This window comes from Salmo trutta, chromosome 1 (genome assembly GCF_901001165.1).
Source record: "Salmo trutta chromosome 1, fSalTru1.1, whole genome shotgun sequence".
Classification (NCBI taxonomy): domain Eukaryota; kingdom Metazoa; phylum Chordata; class Actinopteri; order Salmoniformes; family Salmonidae; genus Salmo; species Salmo trutta.
The window spans coordinates 59,820,670-59,832,328 of NC_042957.1; the positions used below are offsets into that span (position 1 = coordinate 59,820,670).

Sequence of the window (11,659 nt, forward strand, 5' to 3'; positions counted from 1 at the left end):
AGTCCCTATCGTGTCATTAGATGTTGTTTTATAATTTAGCTTTTTACTTTAGTAATAAGAGATGGAAGGGAGTTCAATGCGATCACGGCTCTGTGTAATACTGTGTGTTGCCATTAATTTGTTTTGGACTTGGGACTGAGAAGAGACCCCTGGTGGAATGTCTTGTGGGGTATATGTAGGTGTCTGAGCTGTATGTAATTTGATTATGCAGACAATCAGGAATTTTTATCACAGTAATATTTTTCATAACTAGAAGAGAAGCTGTTCCTCTCTCATCAGCCTTCAACCAGGAAAGACTGGCATGCATGTTGTTGATGTTAGTTCTGTATGTGCCGTTTAGGCCAAGGCGTGCTGCTCTGTTTTGAGCCAGCTGCAGCTTTGCTAGGTCTTTCTTTGTTGCATTTGACCATTTTACCAGACAGTAATCAAGGTGGGACAAAACCAGTGCCTGAACAACTAGTACAGTTGATCTTTGTGTCAAAAACGTAGGACATCTTTTTATAACAGATATACCCCTCCCCACCTTCACAACAACTTTGTCAATATGATTTGACCATGATAATTGACCATCCAATGTTATAACTAGGATCTAGCTTCCTCAACTTGCTCAATGTTCACACCCTTTATGCACAACTCCAGTTGAGGTTTAGGTCTTACAGAATGTTTTAAACCAAATACAATGCTTTTAGTTTTAGATGTTTTTAAGACCAGTTTGTTATTAATCACCCATTCTGATACTGACTGTAACTCCTTATTTAGAATTTCAGTGAGCTTATTGGCTTTGGGTGCTGACATGTAATGTGGAATCATCCGCATACATAGTCATTCTAACTTTGTGTAAGACCAGTGGCAAATCATTTGTAAAAATAGAGAAGAGTAACAGTCCAAGGCAACTTCCCTGAGGGACACTGCACTGTACATATCTGATGTTAGAGAAGCTTCCATTGAAGAATACTCTCTGGGTTCTATTGGATAAATAACTCTCCAACCATGTGATGGCAGATGATGTAAAGCCATAGCAAGAGAGTTTCTTCAATAACAATTTATGATCAATAACATCAAAGGCTGCACTGAAATCTAACAATACTGCTCCAGCTATCATCTTATTATGCATTTCTTTTAACCAATCAACAGTCATCTGAGTCAGTGCAAGTTGAGTGCCTTCTCTATATGCATGCTGAATGTCAGTCGTTAGCTTGTTCTCTGAAGAATAGCATTGTTTTTGGTCAAACACATTTCTCTCCAGTCTACTAAGAACAGGCAGCAAACTGATTGGGCAGCTGTTAGAACCAGCAAAGGGTGCTTTACTATTTGTAGTCAGTGAAATTACTTTAGCTTCCTTCCACACCTGTGGACACACACAGTCCTTAAGGCTTTGGTTAAATATATAGCAAATAGGCGTGGCAATACAGTCTGCTACCATTTTCAATATTTTCCCGTCAAGGTTGTCTATACCTGGTGGTTGATCATTATTGATGGAAAACAACAGTTTTTCCTACTCTCCCACACTAACTTGACCAAATTCAAAACAGCAATCCTTCTCTTTTATTATTAGATATTTTATAGATAAATATGATTGGTTCACTGTTCAGTGTTGTCATTTCACTTCTAGGTTTGACCATTTTACTTGTGAAGTAGTCATTGAAATGATTGGCCATATAGAAAGGTTTTGTTATAAATTACCTATCAACTTCAATGAACGATGGAGATGAATTGGGTTTTCTGCCCATGATATCATTTAAGGTACTCCAAGGTCTTTTTCCATTGTGTTTTATGTCATTTATCTTGGTTAGGTATTATAATTTCTTCTTTTTGTTATGTTTTGTCACAAACCTTTTCAATTTACAGTGTCAACCAGTCAGTTGAGCAGCCTGACTTGTTTGCCACCTCTCAATTGGCATACATACATACATACATACATACATACATACATACATACATACATACATACATACATACATACATACATACATACATACATACATACATACATACATACATACATACATACATTGGCATAGCCTTCCCTGTAGCTCAGTTGGTAGAGCATGGTGTTTGCAACGCCAGGGTTGTGGGTTCGATTCCCACGGGGGGCCAGCACAGGAAGAAAAAAAAAATGTATGAAATGAAATGTATGCATTCACTACTGTAAGTTGCTCTGGATAAGAGTGTCTGCTAAATGACTACAAAATGTATAAAATAAATGTTTAAAAAAATTACATGAATAACTTTACAAATACTGCATTTGGATTCACTTCCTCATACATATTTCAACTAAAGATTGCTGATAATTTTTTTTGTATGATCTCTTACAAATTCCTTTAAGCCCAACCTTTGGCACTTTGGCTTTCCTTATTATTGTCACAGGGACCACGTTTACATTCACACCAATATCCCGTTATTATTCGGGATACTCAAGTATTTTGTTTTTAAACATCATACACCGTTAACAATAACCTGAAAAAGCTTGTTTCCCGGTTATAAGAAACCCGGGGTAGATACCTGGGATATGCTGATCTAAAACGGGATACTGTGACATGTTAACATTCTATCCCATTTATTGTTGTTTTTGCGGTTTGGGCAGGTTCAGTTTTGCATATCATGGGTGTTGTGTGATGCATTATGTTTTCATCTGATTGTTAAACAAATCACTTCAAAAAGTAGGCTGCCTGTGCAATTTTATCCACCCTAATAATTTAGCCTACTATAATCAAGTTACTGTAAGTTTCTGCTTATAATTTCCAACATTTGGTAGGCCATATTCAGCGGCGACCTGTCATTCAAGGCACATTTTTTGCAAAATATAAGTAAATAAAAAAGCTTGCCTGTTTTGTATGTTATTTTAATACGTGTCAGTTTGCAAACAATAAAAAAATATATATATATCATTGAGTGTAAATGTAAATTGAGTTAATAAAGCCGCATACAAACAAGGTCTCTTTTTATTTTTTTATTTTTAAAGCAAGCTCCAAAATTCAGGTGTTTCAGCCTAGCTCAGTGCTTTCTGTTGTGGTGGGGCAAGCCAGCAGAAAATACGGAGCGTTGCGCCGTGATTGGCTCAGTGTTCTGTCATTCATCGGGACACGACGTCACTGCCAAGGCTAAGGGCAGAGCTCTAAAATTCTAGCTCCTTGAGTGCTGCCATAGAGTTATATTAAAAGTGTCCATCCAAGAAGGCTCAAGGTCATTGGCCACAGATAAAATGACGTCAAATCACGTTATATCTACAGTAGCTTTGATTGGAATGATCATGTCAACATCATACATTCAAAATCTTAGCTAGCAGTCATCATCATGAATCAAGTCACCAATCTACTGGCAAATCCTTTTTAATCCTTGTCATATGAAGATAAATAATGAAGAGAAATTATAGATAAAAGCCATATCAGCTATGTTTTTTTTAAAGGCAGTAAATGAGGCTGAATGAACTGTTTCACTGCCAGACAAGGCTCAACTGATAGCCAGGTGTAGCAGTGGTATAGTGCAATTAATGTATTGTTTAGTGTTGTGGCTTAACTGGCATAAATACAACTTTTGTTTTGTTTTTGCCACACCAAGATTTACGTGCTAAAATCGCCACTGGCCATATTATAATTTCCGACATTTGGTAGGCCATTTGTTTATCAACTATAGTTTGATACATGCAGCTTCTCTTCTGTCATAACTTGCTGCCCCAGAAAATTCAATAAAGTAGTGCTCACCAGAATAATGTCTTACATCGATAGAATGAATGCATTAGTAATGTAGTTAATACCAGTAAAGTTGTCTGTTTTGTTTAGGGACCGGGGACAAAACGCAATAACTCCAAAACAATAGAAAGATTGGTCCTGTGCAAAATGTTTGACCAGTTTTAAGGAAATGAAAAGCTGAGAAAACGACAAAACATGTTTCTGATAAGATTTCAGTTCGTCTTGGGTGCATATTTTCTGTCAAATCAAATCAAATTTGTTTATATAGCCCTTCTTACCTCAGCTGATATCTCAAAGTGCTGTACAGAAACCCAGCCTAAAACTCCAAACAGCAAGCAATACAGGTGTAGAAGCACGGTGGCTAGGAAAAACTCCCTAGAAAGGCCAAAACCTAGGAAGTAACCTAGAGAGGAACCAGGCTATGAGGGGTGGCCGGTCCTCTTCTGGCTGTGCCGGGTGGAGATTATAACAGAACATGGCCAAGATGTTCAAATGTTCATAAATGACCAGCACGGTCAAATAATAATAATCACAGTAGTTGTCGAGGGTGCAACAAGTCAGCACCTCAAGAGTAAATGTCAGTTGGCTTTTCATAGCCGATCATTGAGAGTATCTCTACCGCTCCTGCTGTCTAGAGAGTTGAAAACAGCAGGTCTGGTTCAAGGTAGCACGTCCGGTGAACAGGTCAGGGTTCCATAGCCGCAGGCAGAACCGTTGAAACTGGAGCAGCAGCATGGCCAGGCGGACTGGGGACAGCAAGGAGTCATCATGCCAGGTAGTCCTGAGGCATGGTCCTAGGGCTCAGGTCCTCCGAGAGAGAGAAAGAAAGAAAGAGAGAAAGAGAGAGAGAATTAGAGAGAGCATAATTAAATTCACACAGGACACCGGATAAGACAGGAGAAATACTCCAGATATAACAGACTGACCCTAGCCCCCCGACACATAAACTACTGCAGCAAAAATACTGGAGGCTGAGACAGGAGGGGTCAATGGTTGAAATACTGTGTGCTTGCATAACAGTGTGAAAGATAACACATTACATGTGCATTTGCATTTTCTCAAGAGATCCTGAAAGAAAGAAATCATATTTCTCCACTCCTGTTCCCAAGACAAAATTAGAATTTGTTGTATAATTTCACTGCAAGAAATGCATAATTCTGCAGGAGTTAATATTATATTATGCTACATGTGAGAGGTTGTAGGCCTACAGTCAGTGTCCATATTTCAGTTACAATTCCATTTAACCCATATGAACTTAGGTGAGGAATATTATACAGGGATACTCATTAGAGGGATATCAGAGGGGCATGTAAATGGCTTATACCTATAAAGACCTATGATATGAGCTACTATCCGGAATACTCTGCGCATATAAATGTGGTCAGTGTTATGGTCACTACAGCCAATGGGAACTGATATTGCTCTGGAGCAAAGCTCTGCAGTATTAGTGAAGAGATGATCAATACAAGTCGATGTAACAGATCCAACACTATTTGTATGCACTGTAGTTGGTTGAGTGATAACCTGGGTCGTATTACAGGCATTAGTCACAGGTAGAAGCTTCCTTTTGAGAGAAAATAGACCTCTGTTAATATCACACACAATATCGAGCATTGCACACATATGATCCAAATACTGAGTGTTAGCACTTTGTGGCGAAAAGTAGCATCCCACAAGAAAAGGGTTTAGATGAGGTAGGGGAACTTGCAACCACAACACTTCCACAAAACTCTCTAAGTTTGACAGGAATATGGGTCTGAAAATATACAGCAACACCTCCCCTATAGGCATTCCTGTCTTTCTGTAGATGTTACATCCTTGTATTGCTACTGCTGTTTCATCAAATAAATCATGTACTGTAAGTGAGTTTCAGAGATGGCCAGTATATGAATGTTATCCGATGTTAGCAAGTTATTGATTTCATTAACCTTATTTCTAAGGCTACATAGAGTGCCTTCAGAAAGTATTAATACCCCTTGACTTATTCCACATTTGGCTGTGTTGGAGCCTGAATTTAAAATGGATTCAAGAGATTTCTTTTACACACAATACTCCACAATAACAAAGTGAAAACATGTTTTTAGAAAATGTAGAAAATGTATTGAAAATAAAATAGAGAAATATGTGGTACTCAGTAATGTGTTATATTTGATTTGCTCCAAACATAACACTTTGTATTCAGGGAAAAAAGTTAATTGCTTTGCCATTTTTTTGCAGTATTACTTTAATGCCTTGTTGCAAACAGGATGCATGTTTAGGAATATTTTTTATTCAGTACAGGCTTCCTTCTTTTCACTCCATCAATTAGGTTAGTATTTTGGAGTAACTACAATGTGGTTGATACATCCCCAATTTTCTCTTATCACTGCCATTAAACTCTGTAACTGTTTTAAAGTCACCATTGGCCTCATGGTGAAATCCCTGAGCGGTTTCCTTCCTCTCCGGCTACTGAGTGAGGAAGGACACCTGTATTTTTGTAGTGACTGGGTGTATTGATAAACCATCCAAAGTCTAATTAATAACTTCACTATGCTCAAAAGGATATTCAATGTCTGTTTTTTTTGTTTTTTTTTACCCATATACCAATAGGTGCCCTTCTTTGCGAAGCATCGGAAAACCTCCCTGGTCTTTGTGGTTGAATCTGTGTTTGAAATTTACTGCTAGACTGAGGGATGTTACAGACAATTGTATGTGGGGGAGACAGTGATGAGGTAGTCATTCAAAAATCATGTTAAACACAATTATTGCACACAGAGTGAGTCCATGCAACGTATTACGTGACTTCTTAAGCAAATGTTTACTTCTGAACTTATTTAGGGTTGCCATAACAAAGGGGCAGAATAGTTATTGACTCAAGACATTTCAGATTTTCATTTTTAATTCGTTTGTAAAAAAATAAATAATTGAAAAACATATTTTCACATTTTGGGGTTCAGGCTGTAACACAAAAGTCAAGCGATGTGAATACTTTCTGAAGGCACTGTATATTAATATGGGCTGTTCTTAGCCTTTTCCTTGGTAGCTTTTCGGAGATAGATATATGGAGAAGAAAAAATTAAATAAAAACATTGTTTAGCTAATAGAGTCAGTCAATCAGGCACTTGTGTCAGCTGCTGTGTGTGTGTGTGATGTTGGGCTGAAGCTACTGACCCAGAAGCTTGGCTCTCTCTCTCCTCCCAGGATTTAGGAAGGGAGGGTGGACAATGAGCTTGTCGTAGGCGGTATAAGCAATGTCCCCATGCTCTCTGGCAGCTTTCATAGCTGGGATAAGTTCTTTCCACCTCTGGCACAGAGCTTCAGAGAAGTCCCTCATTGAGGAAGATGATTCCTCTCAAGTTTTTGTCTCTCTCCAGAACAGCCATCTTGTCCTTGAACCTTAGGAACTTGATCACTATTGGCCTGGGTCTGTCCCCTGAGCTGGTTACAGGTTCCCAGACCTGTCCCCTGAGCTGGTTACAGGTTCCCAGACCTGTCCCCTGAGCTGGTTACAGGTTCCCAGACCTGTCCCCTGAGCTGGTTACAGGTTCCCAGACCCATGGGTGCGCTCCACCACAATCTTCCTATGATCCATCTGTAGCTTTTCAGTAAAGAAATTGCTCACTTTCTCCTCAGACTATATCCAGGTCCGATGTGGAGACTCTGGTATGCCATCTGCAACAATGTTATTCCTCCTGGATTGTCCTTCTAGTCTTTTTTCCCAGTTATTTGTAATAATGATTCACAGACAGTGCTGATGTCATCTCGCATAGACTTAGAGTTAGTTGTCAACTTGCTGCAAGTCTCTTTCAGGACATCCACCTCTCCCTGGGAGAACTGCAAACTGTTCTTAAGGTCTTGGACCTCTCTGGTCAGATCATCCATTCTTTTGTTAGCTGAGTCCACCAATATTTGGACAAATCTCTTGAAGCTATTTTCCTGTTGCTGTAACAATTGTTTGATGACAAGATCACGCACTTGCGATAGCGAAACACTGTCCTCTCCATTACTCCCACCTTCTTTAGCTTTGGGCGGCATAAAGGTAGCGTTATACATTCTGGTAACATAAAGTGTTCTGTTCTGTTGCAATTTTATAGTCTATGACATTTCAGATTTACGTATGATAATTTTTCACAAAGTAGTTTGGATGTAATGAACTCGTTTTTCAAAGTAACTTTAGTTAAGTAAACTATATTTGTCTTAAGGGTAGCTCTAATGTAGCTTAACTTCTTCCAGTGTGAAGTAATTCGTAGCTTGGTAAACTATTTTCAGAGTAGCTTCCCCAACGCTGCTAAAAAGTTGTGACTAAACCTGGAATGTCAACACTGGAAACACAAATGAAAGCTGTAAAAAGAGTGGGAAAGAGAGGCATGAGACAAGTCCAGTCTGGTTGTGAGATACATCCCACCTCTCTCTCCTGTTCTTCCCAGCCCCACCCTACACCTCACAGTCCACTACAAAACCCTTTACATCCCACCAGCTACATAACAGACCGCCGCTTTACACAGATCAACACCTGAATTAAGAGAGTAGAATTTCCTTTTTAAAGAGAAGGAAAACCCTTGACAAAGAACTTTACTTTTCAAATTTCCAATTAAGACAAGAGGACACATCAAAAGGTATTTGTTAAACTTTTCTACTTGTATCTCTGATTTTGTGCTATTTCAAATATGAAACATACCAGCTCCATGGAGCATTATAACTGCATTTTAATTTGTTATAACTCTTAGCGGAGTAACCTATCCAATCAAGTTTAAATAAATGAATATTGATGGTATGTTTAAGGGGCAGACACATGCATGTAACATCCTTATATTTTCATGAATGTCACTTAATTCAAAAAGGCTAAGGTATGTATGATTCAGGCCATATGCAAAGTACAAACAAATAAACTTTTTTTTTTGGTCTCTATTAATTAAAAGAGAATAAGTTCTGAGGAACATTTCCACCCAAACTTTTACTTTTGACATGAATCTGTTGTGAAACACTCTATGGTTAATCCAAAATACGCTACTTTTTTCAATATGGTATAAGAAATGTATTCATACTCTATTCCATTGACGAACCAAACATAACGCCTTCATGTTATGCTCAGGATTCAGTGATTCACCAGGATCTATAAGTAGCAACAATTACTATTAGTAATTTTGATCTTACCACTCACCCCATCCTCTCGACCTCCTCCTCTTCCTCTTACCCTCACCTCTATGGGTCCTTGTGAGAAGAGAAGACACATTTATGTCTTTGTTTTACTAGTCTGCCTGGTCTTGTCCAGTTGAATATAAGGAGAAGGGTCCAAGTAAGCACTATTGCATGTTTTCTTAATTCAATGAGAGTAGCATACCATCAATGGGCAGCAGGTAACCTAGTGGCTAGAGTGTTGGGCCAGCAACCGAAAGGTTTCTAGATCGAACCGCCAAGCTGACAAGGTAAAAATCTGTCGTTTTGCCCCTGAACAAGGCAGTTGTTCCAAGGCCGTCATTGTGACAAAGCATTTGTTCTAAACTGACTTACCTGGGTAAATAAATAAATAAATAGCTTAGATGGAATAAATAATATGATCCAGTGGAGAAAATAAAGGTGTGACATTTTGTAAGGCTACTTACTGTTGGGGTGGAAGAAAAGCTCTTTTGGCTTGATTTAGTAAAGTTGTAAAGGGATGACATTTGCTGGACTTTTTGGCAGGGCTAGGTGAGATTGAGTGGATCCAGGTGAGGAGATGTTGAAGTCTCAGTGAGACTAGGAGTGGCAGCATGCCACTGAGCTGCAGCAGCAGCAGGCTGAGGTAGACTGGGCCTGTCACAACACGACTCTGTCCCAGGGCTGTGCTTCCTGAGACTTTGTTTTTAAATGCACCTCTGAGCTACACAATCCTGACTTGTGCAGGCCTGTCATAGGGAATGAGTCAGTGTGTGTAAGTATGTGTGTGTAGGTGTTTGTGGGGTACTCTGCTGTGTGATGATCACAGAAATGACCATGTAATTCTATATCTACATTTAAAGCAACCACACTTCCTTTAATACCAGAATGTGAACTGTTTTGTATCCCTCCCCTCTCTCTCTTCCAGGATGGGATCTGCTGGGGTACAGATTGTATGTGTGGCCCTTGGGGTCCTGGGCCTGATCGGGGGCATTGTGTGCTGTGCCATCCCTAGGTGGAAAGTGTCATCATTTACAGGACAGAACATCGTAACGGCACAGGTACTGAGCAGATCAAGTGATTTATTAGCCCTATGTGGTTTACATTTTAAACCCCTAAATACTTTCTAACATTATATTGGCTCAAATGACTCTACTAACTCGGAAAACGTAGAATGAATGCAATATGCTGAAGTCAAATAAGCTGTAATGAATGAATGGCGTGTGTATTACTGTAACTATTTGTCTCTGTGTGTAGGAAACTGAAGAGGGCCTGTGGATGAGCTGTGTGGTGCAGAGTACGGGCCAGCAGCAGTGTAAGAGCTATGAGTCCATGCTGGTCCTGCCATCTGACCTGCAGGCGGCCCGCGCCATGACCATCATCAGCTGCATGGTCACCTCCCTGGCCATCCTTATCTTGTTCGCCGGCGCAGACTTCACCACCTGCGTGGAGAATGAGGACATCAAGCCCAAGATCAGCCTTGTGGCCGGGATCGCCCTGTTGGTGTCTGGCCTCCTCCTCATCATCCCTGTCAGCTGGTCCGCCAACAACGTCATCAGCAACTTCTACAACCCCCTTGTGGCTCAGAAGATGGAGCTGGGAACCTGTATCTTTATTGGCTGGGCTGCTGGGGTGCTGCTGATTCTGGCTGGAGGCCTGCTCATGTGCTTCAGCAGAGCCAAATCTGGCAGCTCGGGAGGAACCGCCAAGTACTACGGCAACAGTGCTTCAGCCCCCGCCAACAAGAACTACGTCTAGTGCATGTACTACACCTCTGCATGTTTGTATGTGTGTAGAGAGATAGTTTGATGTACTACACCTCTGCATGTTTGTATGTGTGTAGAGAGATAGTTTGATGTACTACACCTCTGTATGTTTGTATGTGTGTAGAGAGATAGTTTGATGTACTACACCTCTGTATGTTTGTATGTGTGTAGAGAGATAGTTTGATGTACTACACCTCTGTATGTTTGTATGTGTGTAGAGAGATAGTTTGATGTACTACACCTCTGTATGTTTGTATGTGTGTAGAGAGATAGTTTGATGTACTACACCTCTGTATGTTTGTATGTGTGTAGAGAGATAGTTTGATGGAAAGGAAATGGGTAGGACAGAATGGAAACAAGAAAGGGGAGGGGTTTAATCTTGAGGGTAAAGAAGGGACATTATTAGTGGAAATAATGGTTGTAAATATTGAATATTTCAAAATACTAAGACTGGTTTAGTTGTAGTTAATCCAAGGGTCCCATATGGTGGTTCAATTTAAAATACAAATATATGTTTCTTTTTGGGGGGGGGGGGAACTAACTCAATATACTATAAATCAAAACTGTGTAGAGATGATGATGTACCTATATTCATTCAGTTTCTTAACTGTGTCCAGCTCGCTAATAATCACCTACATGAAGGTTAGACAGTCAAGGAGCATCGGAAATTCCAAAAACGATGGATAGAGGAAATTATTTTACAAATTTTGACAGCGAGGAAATATAACCAATTTTCAGTGTGGATTTCCGGACCTCGTTGAAGACCAAATGCAGCCCCCGGGGCAGAATGAGTTTGACATCCTTGTTGTAATGTGTTATCTCGTTTAGTTTTTTAATGCTGGGTGACATGCTTCTATAATGCCATGAATGAACAACAGAGAGCAAGGTGAGTGACTCAGTGGTCATGCATTTCAAAATACAGGTATAGTCAAATGACTGTATATATCATTTACATCCACAACTTTTTTACTTATGTATATCAGCTTGTCTTTTACTTTTGTGTATCAAATAATAAATACATGTTTTTATTTTATTCTGTTGCAATACAAATGATTGTCATCTCCTTCAGGTGTGCCATCCTTTAGATGG

The 11,659-nt window shown here is 39.6% G+C and overlaps 1 protein-coding gene and 2 long non-coding RNA genes across 3 annotated transcripts; 1 reads left to right on the forward strand and 2 right to left on the reverse strand.

The window, feature by feature from the left end:
* Window positions 1-6,717: 6,717 nt before the first annotated feature.
* Window positions 6,718-8,102, reverse strand: LOC115203447 (uncharacterized). The gene is made up of 2 exons (XR_003880165.1): window positions 7,223-8,102; window positions 6,718-7,190 (listed from the first exon to the last, which is right to left on the reverse strand). It is a non-coding gene; the product is annotated as an uncharacterized LOC115203447 (long non-coding RNA).
* Window positions 8,103-8,129: 27 nt separating this feature from the next.
* On the forward strand, window positions 8,130-11,601 carry LOC115203438 (claudin-4-like). Its single transcript, XM_029768127.1, has 3 exons — window positions 8,130-8,284; window positions 9,733-9,865; window positions 10,062-11,601. Exons 2-3 carry the CDS (start codon window positions 9,734-9,736, stop codon window positions 10,560-10,562), a joined length of 633 nt encoding a protein of 210 aa, XP_029623987.1. The 5' UTR covers window positions 8,130-8,284; window position 9,733; the 3' UTR covers window positions 10,563-11,601.
* On the reverse strand, window positions 8,559-9,500 carry LOC115203455 (uncharacterized). Its single transcript, XR_003880168.1, has 2 exons — window positions 9,272-9,500; window positions 8,559-8,879 (listed from the first exon to the last, which is right to left on the reverse strand). It is a non-coding gene; the product is annotated as an uncharacterized LOC115203455 (long non-coding RNA).
* Window positions 11,602-11,659: the final 58 nt, after the last annotated feature.